This window comes from Ptychodera flava, chromosome 7 (assembly GCF_041260155.1).
Source record: "Ptychodera flava strain L36383 chromosome 7, AS_Pfla_20210202, whole genome shotgun sequence".
NCBI lineage: Eukaryota > Metazoa > Hemichordata > Enteropneusta > Ptychoderidae > Ptychodera > Ptychodera flava.
The window spans coordinates 25,476,896-25,495,958 of NC_091934.1; the positions used below are offsets into that span (position 1 = coordinate 25,476,896).

The window sequence follows — 19,063 nt, forward strand, 5'->3', positions numbered from 1 at the left end:
ACCGAGACGACCATGGAACAAAAGGCATGCAAGTGTTGCCACTCTGTCAATGTTTCTCTGTGCTCTTATGGAGCGTAGAGAGCGCCCTCACGAGGGAACCTCGAGTCTAGTCTATGAACACCCTGTCTTCTCATTCATCGATTAATAGACAAGGAAAGGTTACAGAAATATCATAAATTGACATAAAATGTGGAAACCAGTGTCAATTGACGAGAAAGCAATATGATGTTGATTTATTTACAAAGTTATACGTTTATCAGTTAAGTAAACATCACATTCACTTGAATATTATTTAAGAATTAATGAATTTATAAAGTGTGAACTAAGTTGCTGAATGCATGGTAAAGGGGATTGTTTCTTTTGGCAAGCAACACAAGAAAATAACTAAGACAAGAATTTTCCTAAATTATTTTGCCTCCCTTACAGATATAAAATAGTTAATTCCCTTGTTCTAACCAGCTAATTTCAGGTTGCTTGAAGATTTTTTCAGTCGCCTTGTGTACGTAAACCCTTTCAGAGCAAAGTTACATGACAAAGTAAATTATCTACGGGATGAAATAAAAAGTCAATAATGTTATATACTCACAGTCTATTTTAAATATGCTGTAACTATGTGACACGTTCTTTATCCAAGTAACTTTCTTGTGTGTATTTTAAAATGGTAAAAATTCATGATGGCTTGGGATAAAAGAAAACGTTATGTACAGTTCACAGCTTCCGTGAGACTTGTTCGGTACTCTCTTAATTTCGCAGGGCGAGGCGGAACATAAGTCACGTGATTGCTTCCACAACAGCGTGGCAGGTACCGAAGTTGTCATGGAAACTCCCTCACACGGCGTCTCCGGTCATGATTCCGAAAAATTCGTCGACGCTGATTTCGCCGTCGCCGTCGCGGTCGAACTCGTGTATCATCGCCTGAAGCTCGTCGTCTGTCATGTTCTCGCCCAGGTCCCTGGCAACGCGGCGCAGGTTCTGAACGCTGATCTTGCCCGTTTCGTCGTTGTCGAACATCCTGAACGCCTTCATGAAATCCTCTTGCGGGTCTCTGCCAAGAATCCACTCTCTGAGAACGTTCGAGTATTCCTCAAAATTCAGCCGCCCTGTAGCGTCTTTGCCGTGGTTCTGCAAGATTCGCAAGACGTCCGGCTTTTTCACGTCGAAACCCAGTGCCCTCATGGCGACCTTCAGCTCGTGGTAGTCGATCTGTCCGTCCTTATCAGTGTCGAACATTTCAAATGCCTCTTCCACCTCCTGTTTTTGCTCCTCCGTCAGCTCCCGTCGTCCCTTTCGTTTGGCTTTTGTCAAGGAGAGCATGTTGACTTCTAAGTTGGTCGAAAAACTCTGGTTATTGAGTAAATTTCTGCTCGAATTCTGAACCACTGTTTTACCTGTGCACCGGCGAGTAAATTGTTCGTGTCAACCGTTTGGAAAAGCTGAAATTTAATATTGTGTTGCAACCCGCGTGCTTGTCGAGTCAAGATATTTAATCCCGTCTTGTTTACCGCACTCTCAGGATAAATCCTTATACTCACACTCCGCTGGCGAACAGATATATTTAGTCGAAATATTTTCTGCAAGTTTAATTTATCAATCCGTCGAAGGCAAAGCTCTCCACATTTTGTTGGAATTGTTGGAATGTAGTTGAAATTTGAAGGTTAGTGATTTGCGCCAAAGGGACATTGGCAGACCGTACACGGCGCATGCGTAGGTGCACACCGTGGCGTGCTCTAAATGCAACCTGAACTTTGGAATAAAAACCATTGCGAGCTGGCGATTTCTCCGAGTCCGTGCAAGAACTTTAAAGAATGTTGCAACAGTGTCAACCTTTCAGTCAAAATTGTTGTAACCCAATCGGCCGCTGATGTCAGCTACGTGATCAAAATTGATTGTCATCACCAACGGTATCTACTGGGTTCTCAGAAAGAAAGCTATTGTAAAGCTATTAGGTTGTTTTCAATTGTGTTCAACCCATGAAATGTTGTCATATCGTTCTAAGGCATACTTTAGGTCATTTAGGTGTCATAGTTTCAGGATTAGTGTCCATTTTCTCAGTGACTTGTAACCCTTGTAAAACTGTGGTTTGATCGTAGGCCTAGCATAGTTATATAATTGAAAACCTCATTCAAATATAGCGTTTGGGCAACTCACGAAAATCGTGTGAGTCAAAAATGCAACTATATTCCCTTCTTTTACAAAGTATAAAGAAAAAAATAATACGACAATAACCAAGCAGAAAGCGCTGTAAATTTACATCTTTGAATTGAAATTACCATTTTCGTCACTCGGTCTGATGGACCCCTGTGTGCTCATCCAAGACGTAAAGTGTATGTCTTCGGATAATAAATAACGGTTTTTTTATCAATTTTGCACGTATTTCGAAAAACAAATGAGTGAATGAGTGTTTTACTAAACCCTCTACAAAAAGTAAATTCTTGTATTTCTATGGTGTGGCGTGTTTATGAAATGATTGGCGCATTAATATCTGACAAAATGCCAAACTTTTCGTCAAGTGTAGTGGGTATATGACGGTCACACGGAATCCATAGATCATTTACTTGGCTTCCGACTCGGTTAATTTTTATACAGGCATTATTTTCTTGACTCGGACATAGACTGTATCAGCCGACTGAGGTTCAAACGCTGGTGCACTTTGGCATCAGCGCTGGAGGCGTTGAACGCCCATGGACCATAGAATGTCGAGTGAAATAGCTCTTGTTCTTACCCGTTTTGTCATGATCGCGATTCAGACAGTGTTATACATTATTTAGTACGGTAAGTGAAACACTTTCTTCAAAACCTCGTTTATTCCATAAAACTTGGGAATATGTTCGAATCATCACTAGAAAGGTATTCTTGCAGGCAGGTTTTCTCTTGTAATGACTTTGCACTTGTGACATCTAGTTGCAAGCCTAAATGAAGTGTCAAAATTGTGCTAAAACTAAGTAAGGCCGGGTTAGATGAAAAAAATTGTACCTCGAGCTCGCCGCTTTCATTTACCCCAGTTATGATGCGTTTTCCCCTGGAAATGATTCGTAATCGATCGTAAATACTTCCTTGCCCAATTTAATGTCATAAAATTCTGAAGAAATTCCCAGATTCAATAAACATAGGGCCAAAGTCCCTGAAGCTACTATAGACATGGATACAAAATTAAGTATTTCCTGACTGTATGAAATTATCTCACTAAGGTCATCCTAAGGACATGTAAACCAAATATCAAAGCTGTCTGACCAGCGGTTTTGAAAAAACAAGCGACTCAACAGTTGACAGAGCTCTGCTGTGTTATGTAGAGAATAACCTTTTGTGACACATGTATTGATGAAGAAGGTGGATATCTTTGATAGCTCCTTTCAGGATGGCCTGACAAAAAATGGAAAAAAATTCCGTAAAAATCCAGATTTGCATATTTCATCAGACTATATTAGTCTATAATAGCAAATAAACGAGAGTAACGAAAGTAGTTACGAAGAGTTTACGAAAGTAAACAAGACTTGCTTAAATCAAGATTTACGTCATAATAAAACAGCATATCTGTCAGGTTATAAAGAATCTTCAGCACAGCTGGTTATCTATATCTGTATTTTCATCCTATTAATTAACCAAGCACAGTTTAACTTTCAAATTAAAATTGTAAGTAAGTTCTGTTGAATAAGTTGAGACTGTACGTACTCAGAGAAAGCACACTGAAGAGACAAATGTTTGTAACTTAAGAAGTTCAAGGTCATCAAAAGCATTATAAGGAATCATGTTACACTAAGTCTTTCATTGCACTGTTTACACAGATTGCATAATTGCTATAAATAGCACATGAGGAATCTTACAGCCCAGCTTTACCATAAAAACCCTATCACTTTGACCACCCTTTTAATTGACCACTCTATTTTTTTCCTCAAAAAGTAATCTTATTTTATCCTTACCAAGTGAACCGTAAATGGAAATTAGAACTTTCTCTATCTCTATTTATTTGACCACCCTATCCTGACAAACTATTATGAGCAATTTCTTTTAGATAACATAAATGGTGGTTCAGAATATATCAAAGTTGGGATTCAGGAAAGTTGCCTTTACATGTTTCAATCCTCCAAGATGGTAAGCATTTCACTTTGAACTGTCAAAAAAAGTTGAACGTTCTGATAATTCCACACCAAAATTCAATTATTTAAAATCATATTAATTATTTTTTCTGGGTGAATTGATAGGGTTTATACAGTACAAGAATTACATACAATGTAAGTCAAATTTTGACCAAAATGACAAAAAAATTCCTTAAAAATACACATTTGCATATTTCATCACAATTTGAACAAATCTAAGTTGGGTTATCCCTAGGGACCTGTATACCAAATAACAAAGCTGTCTGACCAGCGGTTATGAAAAAGAAGATTTTTTACCAAAAACACCTTTTTTGGCATTAATTTGCCTATTTTCAACAATATCAAAAAATTAAAAAAAACAGTTTCTCAAAATCATATTTTTCATCTACACAACAAATATCAAATCAGTGAGTACTGCGGTTCTCAAGATATTTGAGTGGACAGACGCCTCACAAACGGACATACATACATACATACATACATACATACATACATACATACATACATACATACATACATACATACATACATACATACATACATACATACATTCATACATACAGACTGACGACGGACGCCGGACGGATACCCATCCCAATAGCTTCTATAGACTATAGTCTATAGTAGCTAAAAAATTAAACAGCTCTCTCGTCATGGTCAAAAATCTCCGGAGCTCTTGGAATCATCAGAGGAAAATTTTACTTGAGATGTTCGTGGGCTTTGTTCAATAAATTGCTGTTTGTCAATTGTCATTCAACATTATTTCTTACATGTCATGTCGCGGAGCAAAACGGCCTGGGGACATACACACACGTACGTGTACTTACATACATCTAACGTGAGATAAAATACCTATGTCATAAATTCGTAATCAAACAACCCTCAGCTTTCCAAAGATCTGCCGGATGGGTAAAGGATTGATTTTTACGCATAGATTCTTATCGTTGTCAAGAGCATGTCCCCGACAGCAAAATGAAGATTGCGCATACACAAAAGCAAATAGTGGCGCGGCATAATCAAAATTTCCATAACAATTTTGCATTTTGTGATAAATTGGTAGAATTTGAGATAAGCTGTGACAGTAATTTCCAATACAAAGTTTGGGGTATATGGGTAAGTTTTGGTCATGTTTTTATAAAAACTGGAAGATATTGCATATTACAATACGTCGTCTGAAAGAAAATTAAATTAAATGCCTTTCCAATGCTACAATTCAAGACATGTTATGTTAAAAATAAGCTCAGCAGATGACTTACAAGAAGACAGGTTTAACGAAAAACGCATGCGAGTCGGCAATGCTGTGATTTTGGCTTTGCGGTGTCCTTCAAAATATGACCGGTATCTATAGCATCCCAATATTTTTTTCTGTTTAAAAGCCTATTTCATATCTAAACATGTCCATGTAGCAAAAACAGATTCCACACGCTGAAAGCCCTTTTGTTGTTGAAAAAAAAATTGGAAAAGGTCACCAACGTGTGTCAAAGGTCACATGTCAAGGAAGACACATTGAGCGATAATGCGAGAAAGCAAGGGGACCTGCAGCTGGAAATATGCCAACTTCTTTGCATGTTTATGGCCACTCGAAGTCTGTCTCCCTATATTCTGAGGAAGGACATGTATTTCCTCAACACAACAGAAATGCTGATTCGATCGGTAAATGCTATGAGAGGGCATTACCCACCAGAAAAAAATGATCTTGCAAATTGCTGACGTTCGGGAACATCTAAATGAGGTTTTGGAGCCTGGTATAGTAATCCATCTGACTGAATGCCTTCTGGGCTATCTTCTAGTTTGGTTTCGGAATACTGAGGCCAGGACTTGGAAAGTGTCATGGGTGACCGTGTGAGCATTTACTCACTCATGACTTGCTGCCTGTCTGAAAACATCTGAGATGCCATAGCATACTCAGATACTCACTTACAGGGCCAGCAGCTACATGTATAGAAGGCGGGTTGGCAAGTTGAATTCTGTGTATCCCCACAATTGTAAGGGAGTAGAACGACAAAACAGTGGAAAAATCATTCAAAATTACTGAACTGTTGATTTTTTTCATTATTTTTAATGCCCACCAGTTTCTTGTCCTACTCCACAAAGCATGTTGAGATACACAGTATTCAGCTTGTCAACTCAGCCTGTACATGTGTAGACTACACTGTTATTTAATGACATATGAATTCTACCAAGTCCTGACTACAATTTGAACGTAAACAATTAGAGTGCACTGTACACCTATATGTTCTGTGTCGACGAGCTGGCTGCTGGGCGTTTCAATATGCTTTGAAGAGATAAACAAGAACTTGCTGTTGAAGTTCAAATAAAAATAGTGCGGAAAAAAATCATCAAAAGTTATTTGAAATTCAAAATGGCCGCAATCCCTGTGTTAACTCAATGGCGAAAAATCAAATTTTCGATTTCCGAAAAACTGAGCTGCTCAAATTTTTCTTTCTCCAAGACCTTTAAAATGAACCACAAGTTTGAGAATCCAAATATCTGTCCCAGATGCACCATCTACCGTAAAGATTTAATTTACCTTTATGGTAATAACACACACCAGGGTAGAAAAACATGTACTGCAAAAGGAGTCAAAATATTTTTTTCAAAAAAATGAGTGTATTTCACACTTCAAAGACTTCAAACATTAAGATTACACAAGTAACAACATACATTGTTATGATATAAATCACTTCTCTCCTGGACGTTTGTGATAATAGTTTGCTGCAGACTTATAATTCCAGTGAAGGGAGTAAAGCATGGCCCTGCAGGCTGGCACATGTCTTTAGCAATGTCAACTGGCTACCTTTGAAAATTTCAAGGTTGTTGCATATGCAGCAATGGACTGGTACAAGATGTATGGTTCACAGAATGCGGCCACGTGACTATCATGTGACTGTCTCTTCACAGTAGCCATCATTTTTACAATTTTCCTTGTGTTCAATTGGTTTCGGTTAAAAACTTTCAGTTGTAGCAAAATACATATAAATAAATGTAATAGTGCAGTAAAGAAAAAAGATGATAGGAAAAAAACTGAATGTACAAAACATAAGTCTCTACAAACTATCATTCTGCTAAATTGAATGGCACTTCGGTGTGGGGACTTGTTTGCCCATAAAAGTGGCTGGGACTCAATTATCTGATCCATCACATTAATTCTTTCACTTTGACAGTCGTGTGTCCATGCATTGATATGGAACAGCAGATTGATGTTGTTCATACAAAACATGACAGTGAAAGAGTTAATGACAGAACTCAAACTTCCATGTAATGCTGTCACACATTGGCATAAAGACCAATTACTTTTCATTATTTTAATTACCCACGCATGCTCATTCCTCTTTTAATCAGAGTAATGGATGATGCATGAATCATTAAAATGTGAGAGCGAAAAAAATTATTTATCGTTGTTATGTATTCCAAAGCAGTTGTATTGTACATCAATAATCTAAAGCTACAAGAAATTTGTAATTCATACACTGGGATTCATCGTAAACAATGGTGAATATTACAATGTATGTACATTTCTATCAGCCAATCCGCTGACTTTGACCACAGCGACGAGGGTTCGCAGAACCGTTTTGTTGTTTCCCCCTGTTTGACTATGATGGAGTCCATGGTTTGATCAAAACTGCATTCTGGGACTTCACAAAAGGCGCCACAGTCTGCGTTCGCATTAAATTTGTAGCAATTTGTTTCCATTAAAATTTGAATGCTGTTCGAGCTCATAACCTTTTCGAGGCGATATTTATGGCATATAAAGTCGAATGGTCTCTGCTTGCGGGATGTCTTGTCATTTGCTCATTGTTATTGTATGTCTGTATTTAACGGCCGATAGGTCATGTCCGATCATGTCTGACAACATACGGAACCTTTACGTGTCTCCCGTCATGATGGCGATAAATTCGTCTTCGTTGATTTCGCCGTCGCCGTCTCTGTCAAATTCGTCGATCATGGCTCGGAGCTCTTCGTCGTTCATGTTCTCTCCGAGCTCCCTCGCCACTCGCCGGAGGTTTCGCAAGCTGATTTTCCCGGAGTCGTCATCGTCGAACAGACGGAAGGCCTTCATGATTTCTTCCTGCGGGTCGCGCTCCAGCATCCAGTCGGTCATGACTTCGTTGAAGTCCTCGAACGATATCTTCCCCGACGACTCCCTGTCGTAGTCTCGGAGCACTTTGAGGACATCGGCTTTCTTAACGTCAAACCCCAACGATCTCATCGCCACTTTCAGTTCATGGTAATCAATGGAGCGGTCCTTGTCTGTGTCGAACAGATCGAAAGCCTCTTTGATTTCCTGCTTCTGTTCTTCAGTCAGCTCCCGGCGCTTCCGCCTTTTAGCTTTGTCCATGGAAAACTCAGAGCGTAGTGACAAACTCATCTTCAGAGTTGAAAATAACGTTTTTCCGGAGAAAAATTGTCAGTTGGTCCTACTCGTTCAATTTTCAGTTTCAAAATGGCGGTTAAGTGATATTTGAGATCCTTTAACTGAATGACAATTCGCAAAAAGGCCTCCAGCTAACGTTGTCGCTCGTATATTATCTAGTCCAACCAACGTGAAGCTCCCCGCTTTGTAAGAGGAAATAAACCATTTTCAGTTGAGGTAATTATCTTAATCACATCATCGGTAATTTAAACGTTATTTCTCGAGAAATTCGAATATATAAAGGCACGGTATTTCTTTGGGTCGGCTGAGGGTTCCAGTGGACATGTATCAACAAAGCGAAAATTCAAAATGGCTGCCGCCAATTCGATCAATGTCAGTGTGGAAGTTGCTAGGCGGGTCTGCCTACAAAGTTTTTTTCTCGGAGCTGGGCTCTTGATCGTGCCGTTTATTCACATATTTACTATTGGCTTTGTGCAAATACCAGAATTTCGCCATGGCCTCATCGGAGGACTCAGCTACGTCGCAGTCGTTGCTGCAATCGTTCTCGTTCGGTACAAGGGCTATTCATTGAAGGTAAATGCATTCCAATTTACAGACATGATCCCACTTGTTTCACGATCGAAAATCAAAAGTTGAACCCTGAAAACCGCAAGCAAGACAGCAAATATTAGCTTCCTGATTGCGTTATTTTGCATTGTAGATTCAAGGCACGTCAACCCTTTTTTTTTTCAAATACAGAAAATGAGAAAGGCTCAAGATATCTGCCCAACGGCACGGCAGAAAGCCGGGCGTGTGGTAGGTCGACCGTTTGTCAACACTTGACAACAGGGTGTGAACAATTTGATATGACCTCTGTAGAAAACATGCCTTATCACATGGCGGTCGAACGGAACGAAGCTGGGTTTGCATGGTCCTCTTGCTTTAATATAAATACATCCTACTCCTACACAATGAACTAAAGATCAACGACTTCTCACAAGTGAGCAAGATTTGAGTTTGAAATTAAGGTTCCCTTGGCTTGCCCTGTGCTCTTTTTAATATGTGAAGCTGTAGAAGTCTGGATGTTCTTATAGGTTTTGAGTACAGGTTACACCTGATGGCTTTAGCGTGATAAGTTATTAATAAGTACCAAGTAGTCGACAAGCTCACTTTGTTTTGATTATATTTTGGTAATTTTGAGTAATTATAGATACTATATGTATCGTTTTCTGTTTACCAACCAATGCATTCACAACACAGTAACTACATGTTGTTTCACATTTTGTAGGGGAACAAGGTTCTGGTACGTCAAAAATATAGTTCCCTGGGAGCAAATTTTGTAGCCCCATCTTATTGTGTATGTACTCCCCTCCCCCTCCGCTTGCGGTTGCCAGGCAACACAGATGATAAGTCTCCTAGCTAAGATATCAACATTTTCAAGGAGGTAGAAAGGTGCGTCTTCTCTTCCTACCTCCTTAAAGTCCCAGTAATGCTAACTTTCGTGATTTTTTCATTATTTTTATTTTATAAATCAATTGCAACTTCTTATTCTACTCTCCAAAGAATGTTGAAACACCCAGTATTTAGATTGTCAACTTATCATTCAAATGTGTAAAATGCATTGTTATCATTCAAATGTGTAAAATGCATTGTTATCATTCAAATGTGTAAAATGCATTGTTATCATTCAAATGTGTAAAATGCATTGTTATTGTTAAGTGTTTGCATTTGAATTGTAGTCCAGACCAAAAGTCACATTGAACAATAACAATGCAGTTTACAACCATAGGGGTTGTGTTGACAAGCTTGATATTGTGTATCAACATTCTTTGGGGAGAAGAACAACAAATTATGATGGTTCACATTCAAAATAAAAATGGTGAAATTAGCTCAAAAGTTAGCATTACTGGGGCTTTAACATTACCAAGTAAGAGGATGGTGCATCAGGAAACTGTGTATAACCAGACCCTGTTAACTTTCATCCCCCATCCTTTGTAGAGGTTTGGCTCTACTATGGGAACCAGAATTGGTTCTTAACTGTGGTGATTAAAAAGATAACAATACTGCAGTCTACAAAATTGTTTATATTTCTGGCCAATTGAATGATCATCAGTGTTTTGTAAAGGATTGGTTACCATAGTAATTATTTTGGGAACTACTGTACTATTTCTACTGTCCCCAAATAGGATTAGATTCACAGAGAACCATGGTAACATGGCTGGGAACTCTGCACGTAAAATTAACCAGGTATTGCCCTTTACAAAAAACACTGATGGGGAACCTAGGTAAAACTGATGGAGTTAAAAACCGCAGTAATGTTTGCTGGCACACTGCCAGAAACGAAGATGCCATGCACATTCATTGCTATGGATAGCTCAAGTTTATGCCTCCCTTCAGGCTTGAAAAGATGACATGAAGACTTTTAAAACTATTTTTCAACTGTGAAAGCAAAGACAGTTGAAAAAAGTTTCAACCATCGATGACGAAACTGATATTTCCGTTTTATCCTTCCTTCTCTGTACTACAGAGGTCCAACTTACCAAATAAATGATGAGGGACTAAAAGTTTGTGACACACCAATGCCATGAGTCTGTTCACGCCCACCCTACCCTACCCAGTGCCATGTATACGGGTCCACAATCACAATTGATAATAAAGGGTTTGGGCCAAACCATGGTGATGAAAGGGTTAATGCTTTATGCAGTATCACTGCAGCTTTCATAATTTGAGTGGTAACATACATGCATCCACTCATATTTGTTTTTATTTCAGATAGCAACCAGGGCGTGCTTCCTGGGTTTCGTGTTCAGCTTTGGAATCATCATCAGTGCATTTGCAGCTGCAAACTGGACGGTGTTTGGATGGTATCTCTGCATTCTCAGCTTCTTTCACTTCTCAGAATATTTCTGCACCTCTCTGTACCACCCGCGGAGTTTGACACTGGACTCGTTTTTGCTGAATCACAGCAAAGCATATCATGTGGCGGCCATGGCAAGCTGGACTGAGTTTATACTTGAAACTCTCATATTCCCAAGTAAGTCGTCAATTTTTGGTGCACCTGATTGACTCTGGGGCCTATCTTCATTTTGGGCACAATGCTAGTCTTGAAGGGGGCCCTCAATTGCTTTATGAAACAACTAGACCCTCTAATATTACAAATGACCTCAAAAGAGGGATAAAACTGCAGCAAGTGTGAAGGAATACAGTAAAAAATTGGCCGACTAGCGGGAAATACAGTACTCGTTAAAATAAAGAGCAAAGTTAAAACAAATACAGTAAAATACTAACCGACCAGCGGGAGATAAAACACTTGCAAAGCAGAGACTAAAATGCACAGACGTTTCGGGTGCAACCCTTCGTCAGTACTAAAACTCGCTAGAGAAACGTGAAAACACAAGAAAGAAAAACAGCCAATCAAACAAGGGAACGATCAAACGCGTTAAAATATGCATTCATACCGGCTGGTGCCAGAGTACCGAGTTTAAAAATAGTGTCCTGTTCGATTTTATGGCGGGTAGATTCGGTGGTGGAAATTATAGCAGACACTGCAATGTCAGACCGACCGCGGTGGGGTGGTGTACAAAAATGCTTGGCCACCGGGTATGCGTGCTTGTTGTCGGTCACAGTGCGAAGATGTTCAGCAAAGCGATCGCCTAGGCGACGCTTTGCTCTAACATTATGTTGATATGTTCAGTGTGGGCACAAGCTTGATTATTCTCGCCGAATTCTTGAAATGGCCAAGACCGAAATGAGTGTCTCTCATAAAACTGGATATATATTGAGGTGAAATCATGCCCAGCATGTTAAAACTGTTACTATGTTTATGAAAAGGATAATTTTTGTTTTGAATGTCGAAATGAGACAAGACATCTTATGACCCTAAGGTCAAACTATGTTCATGAAAAGGATAATTTTTGTTTTGAAATGAGACAATAAGATGAGATTGAAATGTCGAAATGAGACTGAAATGTCAAAATGAGACAAGACATCTTATGACCCTAAGGTCAGATTTTTAAAAATGCCTCTGAAAACTAGGGTAGGTTGGTCGCAATCAATTTTATTTTTATTTTTGTTGGCTGAGACCCATGAAATACTATAAAATTTAGAGAATTTACTAGAAAGTTTTCGAAAATGTGTAAAACTGTATAGGGCCGATGGGTTTTTTGCAGGGTAGGTCAGGTTACTGGGAAGCAGACATTTTTTGTTTGTCCAATGGTAGTTACTTTACTTCTTGCGTCTGCTCTTCTTCAGTTTCACAAATTTCAAATATTGAAATCCAAGGTTTACATTTGCTGTGTGACATATTCCTGAATGGGGCTGAAAAGGCTGTGTTCTGTGCTTGTTCACTGTCATGAAATAAAAGTTCGGTCTGCAAACCAACCATTCATGATATCGGTGTCACATACAACTGTGATCCACTGCATGTATAGGTTTTGATGCTTGGAGATCAGCCTACGGCTTGTCAGCATTTGTTTCTGGTAAAATGCCAGATGTTATGTAAGCACCCTCTCTCCTGCCGTTCTGTTTAAAACCTGTTCACTGTCATGGTATGGCCCAAGGCCATTGTTCCCGATGGGAAAGTTGGACCTCTCTACTGGGAAATGGGGATGAAAGAGATAAGCAGGTTTATGAGAAAATGGAAAATGTAATTTTTCCAAAGAGTTAATACAAGGATAGCAGCCATTTTGAATTTCAAATATCAATAAATTTTAGGTAATTTGTTTTTCCTATAAGAAAATTTGCATTTTAATGCCCAATTTTTATTTTAATTTTATAAGAGAATGGTTGAAAGTTTCCCATAGGAGATTTTGAGTTTATCCTGTTCACCCCCAATTCCCTGTAAACAGGTCCACACTCACCATTGATTATAATGGGTTTGGGACAAACCATGGTGGTGAAAGGGTTAAGATTTAGTCTTTCAATTTTGAGGCATGTGCTTTCTTAACATAATGCTGGTCTCCCTATCTACTCTTTCACAAGGTCTTAAACAAATACAATGGCTCAGTCTGGTGGGTTTGACCATTTGTCTTTTTGGGGAGGTCCTTCGGAAGCTGGCTATGTTCACCGCTGGAACCAGTTTCAACCACATGATCCAGAGCAGGCGGAATCCAGACCATGTACTGGTGACCCACGGAATCTACGCATGGTGCCGGCACCCTTCCTACGTGGGTTGGTTCTGGTGGAGTGTAGCAACGCAGGTGAGGATTGTCTAGCTGTAGTCAAAATCAAAGATATTCAAATTGGGGGTATTTTTAGAGTTGCTTATGAAGGGGATAGGGGAGATCCGATTTAGAACATGCTATATTTAATTGACCTTTTTATCATCACAATTCAGGCCTAGTCTCGTTTACCCAGACTGCACTTCGAGGCTTTCATCCGAATGCCCCTATTGAGTCGTGGGAAATCCTGTTAAAAAATCTCTGCACAAGATGGTGCGACACAGACAAGAGTATTGCATCCTGGGAACAACTGATTTATGATATAATTACTAGGTTTTGAGACAAAACCACAGAAATCATAGCTTTAAGGTTTTGTAGAAGTAGCTTTTGAAGTCAATTCAAGTCAAGTAATGAATGGGAAATGTGACTTAAATGTCTTGGATCAGTTTACAGACAAGTGCGATATCTTCGATGAAATTGTTTGTATTTGACTCTCTCTCTCTCTCTCTCTCTCTCTCTCTCTCTCTCTCTCTCTCTCTCTCTGTAGTTACTGCTATGTAACCCAATCTGTCTAGTCGCATACACGGTGGCATCGTGGCAGTTCTTCAATGAGAGAATCGAAGACGAAGAAATCTTACTTCTAAACTTCTTCGGAGAGGAGTACATAGACTACCAGAAGAAGGTGGGAACTGGTCTGCCCTGGATACGAGGCTACACGATACGAAGCTTTGGGATTTGAATTCATATTTACAAAAAAAAATTTTTCAATCCTTTGTGAATCTTAAAGGATGACTTTTCCAACAAAATTAGAGGCACATTTTTATAGTTGACAGATTTCTGAAATTTTTTTGCAGAAGAAGAGGTAGAGTGTTGTGTTGTGTTCGACAGTGAACTGATTCACCCCCCATTTTGATGTGAGTAATGTCAGCTAATTTATTCAAAACATATATGATTGCTCAAAAAGTTTGGTAGTGGAAATGTTGCATATTGCCGGGACGGTAGCTGCACCTGTCGATGGCTCTTCCCAGCAGCTCAATCCAACAAGTACATGTGTTCATGTCACACACTAAGGTAGTATGCGCCTCAAAAGTGAAAGACTTAGACTTTTAAGACTTTTACTCCTGAATGAAACACAACATTCTCACACCGAATCAAAAATAAATATTAGGGGTCACTGGTCACCCTGCAAGTTTTGGTGTGAGAGAAGAAATTACCCGACATTTACCAATATTTGAAATTCAAATGGCCGCTATCCCTGTGTTAACTCTATAGGGAAAAATAAATTTTCGATTTTCGATAAATTAGACTGAAAATATGTCTTACTGCTAGAGCTTTAAAATGAGCCCTCACATGCCGTAGATTAAAAATGAATTGTAGGCGCATTCTACCTGAAGTCCATGTGTTGCTTCCCTACAACTAAATTTTCTGGAAATTTTTTCCTGCTTAGTAAGAGGGAGGTCCCAACTCTCATATGAGTGGAAAGTTTTGTATTATCTGTCCTGAATTTCATGAAACATGGATTTGCCCATAGCACACAGTACCTGCAATGCTGTTTTCCCATCTTTCTAGTGAAATTTTATATTTAGGTATCATGTGTTATTTAAACCTGTTCACGGACATTCCCAGTGTACAGATCCACACTCGCCATTGATCACAGTGGGTTTGGCAGACATCACTGGGGTGAACGGGTTAATTTTACGGTAACAAGTTACCGAAGAGCTTTTCTAACCTAGACCAGTGTCTCCCATTCTTCAGTCCAATCAGTGAATTCTGATGAAATTATGGGATGGAGAATGTATTCCCAGCATTCAAATTAGGCAGCAGGGTCTCTGGCTTTGAACCTGCACAAGTCTTGAAATAAACGCCACAAACTTGATTTGTCCACACTGAAAACAGATCATAAATATTGCAGTAGCCAAAGTGTTTTACGAAACAGAACACAAATTGCCATTTATAGGCAGCTGTGGGAGTACAATGAAGTTATATCCCCTTAACAACAAGAAAACTTTCTATGAGAAAATATCCTGTCAAAAAAAAGTGATCAGCAGTCAATTTTTGATGTATGGCTAAAATATGAACACTACTAAGTACATGCGCTTATCGAAATTGTTTAATAATACAGTAACATTGGAATTGAAATTCACAAAGATGACATTGCATTCTACACTCACAATACTGAATATTGCAACATGCTTCAGGGATTAGACAAACAAATTGTTGTCGGTACAGTGTGTAAATACTACAAATATTACCAGAAATAATTGCAGCTACCAACCCTACGGTATGCGCGAAGTTTCCAATTTTTGAGACTGCCTCATTTTAAAAATTTTTATACAGATTGCTTTCAAAGCAAAGCAAAGAGAGACAAGCAAAAAAGTTACTACCATCGTGGGGAATAATGCCAAAGGTTTCAAAAGAGTGGACAACACTTCACATTTGGAATTGATGTAAGCGTGTGTTAAAAGAAATCGTAAACTTTTTGTCTTCACCTTTTGAATCCTGACCTCCTGTTGACCTTTGACACCATGCATAGATTTACATTCAGGCAGGGTGCAAAGTATTAAGTGCAGATATATATGCTGTCCTTTTGGCTATAGACGAGTTTGCATCCAAGTTTTCAGCGTTAAAACTTTCTGTCATTTTGTCATTCACTGGTCACAAAATCTCAATTTTCATTTCATTAATTCTCACTGTGATAACATCATAATGTTTAACTTGTGTGCAGAGGCAAGCCTCATGTGATTGGCTGAAAAACAAATGTCTGAGTTTACCTTAGCATATTATTTACTTTGACATTCACTTAATACCAAGCTCCAAAAATTTAGTTTTATACATGTGAATTTTAATATTTTCACCACTTACCTGCACTTGACTTATATAATCAGACACTTTGTGTAGAAAGATATCTTGAAATCCATCAATTTTACAAAAACTACATCACAACAGAAATTTAAATCTCTGTTTGCTGTAACCTTTAATGTATTTTCAGCATTTTTGTTGTCTGTCTGTCTGCCTGCTGTCCGTCTGTCTGATGCCATGTTGAAATTGTGGTGCTCAGTATTGTATGTGTCAGCACAGGTTGTCTGTGTGCTATGTCCAGTGTCACTGTTCACAAATGAATTCCAGTCCAGACCAGAGTTCATTTGTCAACAATAAAATATCGCATATTGTACGCAAAGTGCATTGCGTTTGTACGGCTGATGCTTTATGTCGCTGTACTTCCAGGAGGACAGTAGAAAATATATGTTTCGTCAGAACAAAAATACTGAAAACGTCATCCAACATTACAGATACATGTATTGTGTATTTAATTGAATACACACTAAAAGTCACTGTACTGTTACAGAACTGACCACGACACCAAAGTGACACAATGGATTCTTGAGAGTTATCTCCCAGGCAAGAAACAGTTTACACTCACTACATGAACTTTTGCAGGCCGTGTTGCAAAAAATTAGTGAGTGGATGGAACACGGATTTTCATGTCAAGAAAAGCACCATTTATATCCATCATGCTGTGTTTTTGTTACGGGCAGTACCTAGGTAAATGTTACCAGGGTTCCCCTGGGAATATCAATGAAATCCTACATGTATAAGGGGACGACAGAAATGTTACCATGGGACTCCCAACCCATTTACCTAATAGACTGAAAGATCCGCTGTTTGAGGGCGCTGTCTAAACCCCACCCCTCCCCCCAGGGTGCGCCCTTAAAAATCTGATCTTTTGGTCTGCCATGTAGCTAAACCCCAGCAAAAACACCAATCATGGATACTGGGGCATTCCAAAGTCTATTTTCCTGTTTATACTTTACCATTCCATCTTCCGCCAAAATACTAAGAATTTCCCAATTTTATTTCACTAACTTTAAATGGAGCACTTCTAGTAAATGGAGATTTGTCCTTCTGAAAGTGCAATTAAACATTTGCAATCATTTGTGTGCGTGAAGAAGGAAATTGTTTAAACTTCAATTTACTGACACAGCACATTAAACCTGTTCACCCCCCGATTTTCTTGTAGACAGGTCCACAATCACCCATTTATAACACTTGATTTGGACCAAACCATTGTGGTGAACAGGTTAAAATGTATGCATATTTTTCGTCAGGTTTCTATGTCGGATGAGATGTATGTGTGAACAAAACAGTGAGATTAAGAACACTTAATGCTCCTAGCCTTGTGTTGGAAATATTTTGTAACTCTTATCGTAAAGTTTTGTAGATTATAGATGAGTACAATATAATGGTGCCATACAGTGTTGATCATGTGACTTCAAATTCTGCAATAATATCTTTTTAAAATTCTTTAATCTGTTCAAACCCCCCCCCCCAAATTCCCAGTAGAAAGGTCCGCAATCACCGTAGACAACAATGGAGTTGGGCCAAACCATGGTGATAAAGGATGGAGTCAGCAAATATACAGCATACCTTGATTTTATTATTTTGCAATTATGTGTACTCTATTTTGAATAAATTGAGACTTGAATGTTATATCTCATCAACTGAAATAAAATGAACTGTACGGACAGATGCAGACAGGATCACGCTTTCAAACTTTCTCGCGTCTCGTCCATTGCATTTTATTTGTGGATTACATGTGAATACGTCCACCATGCTACCATGTTCAGTTACTGCTGGCAGTTTTTTTTTTGTAATACAACATTTTTTTATATCCTCACTCACATGAGAATATCTTGTCACTACGACGCCACAAATCAATTTCTTTTTGTGTTCATTTCATCGTCGCTGTAGAGGGGAGGAAAGGATAAACTGTCAAATTGAAATTGACATGACAGTTGCATAATTTTTTTCACATAACACGAATTGTTCTCCTCCTTGCAATCAGTCACCCACCCCCCACCCCCACCCTTCCTGAAAAACAATTCATTCAGGTCAATTTACAGACACGATGAGTAATGTACATTATCAAAGCATCTGAGTTGATGTAGAATATGTGTAAAATGACAAAAAAGACTTGTATACACAAGTTCATTAATGCAAAAGATGTAATATTTATCATTCATATATTTTCAGAGATGTGATTTTTCTTTATTATCGTATTATTGTCAATGCCATGTGTATTTTGCATATATCAAGGAGCAAGCAATAAAATTTTGGAACATTTGAACTGTCATGTGTTCTTTGGTTTCGGAAGATTTACTGTGTTTTTCTGGGCAGGCTGTGGTCATTGTGTTGAGTGTAAGACAAAGAATTGTGGAGATTGGAATTGCCAGTAGCTGTTTTGATTTTTTTTAACTATTTTGATTTTGTATGTAAATTACAAGTTCTTGTTCCACTCCGCGAAGCATGTTGAAACACGGACTATTTAGCTTGTTGACAAAACATCTATATGCCTCAAATGCACTGTTATTTTTTGCATTTGAATTCTAGTCCGGACCAGAATTTCACTGTCAACAATGAAAATGCAGTCTACACATGTACAGGCTGAGTTGATAAGC

General features: G+C 38.7%; 2 protein-coding genes and 1 pseudogene across 2 annotated transcripts; 1 reads left to right on the forward strand and 2 right to left on the reverse strand.

Moving 5' to 3' along the window:
- Positions 1 to 245: 245 nt before the first annotated feature.
- Positions 246 to 1,435, reverse strand: LOC139137095 (centrin-3 pseudogene; annotated as a pseudogene).
- A 5,146-nt stretch (positions 1,436 to 6,581) lies between these two features.
- LOC139137094 (centrin-3) lies at positions 6,582 to 8,554 on the reverse strand. The gene has a single exon (XM_070705059.1). It carries the CDS (start codon positions 8,461 to 8,463, stop codon positions 7,960 to 7,962), a length of 504 nt encoding a protein of 167 aa, XP_070561160.1. The 5' UTR covers positions 8,464 to 8,554; the 3' UTR covers positions 6,582 to 7,959.
- Positions 8,555 to 8,789: 235 nt separating this feature from the next.
- LOC139137093 (protein-S-isoprenylcysteine O-methyltransferase-like) lies at positions 8,790 to 18,732 on the forward strand. Its single transcript, XM_070705058.1, has 4 exons — positions 8,790 to 9,042; positions 11,221 to 11,482; positions 13,429 to 13,646; positions 14,155 to 18,732. Exons 1-4 carry the CDS (start codon positions 8,818 to 8,820, stop codon positions 14,344 to 14,346), a joined length of 897 nt encoding a protein of 298 aa, XP_070561159.1. The 5' UTR covers positions 8,790 to 8,817; the 3' UTR covers positions 14,347 to 18,732.
- The last annotated feature ends 331 nt before the right edge of the window (positions 18,733 to 19,063 follow it).

What these genes read in the sequence shown, in the direction of transcription:
- LOC139137094 (XM_070705059.1), bottom strand. Translation starts at nt 8,463, where the DNA reads ATGAGTTTGTCACTACGCTCTGAGTTTTCCATGGACAAAGCTAAAAGG.
- LOC139137093 (XM_070705058.1), top strand. Translation starts at nt 8,818, where the DNA reads ATGGCTGCCGCCAATTCGATCAATGTCAGTGTGGAAGTTGCTAGGCGG. An exon ending in TGAAACTCTCATATTCCCAA is followed by an intron (nt 11,483 to 13,428) that starts GTAAGTCGTCAA and finishes CTCTTTCACAAG; the next exon opens with GTCTTAAACAAATACAATGG. An exon ending in GGTGGAGTGTAGCAACGCAG is followed by an intron (nt 13,647 to 14,154) that starts GTGAGGATTGTC and finishes CTCTCTCTGTAG; the next exon opens with TTACTGCTATGTAACCCAAT.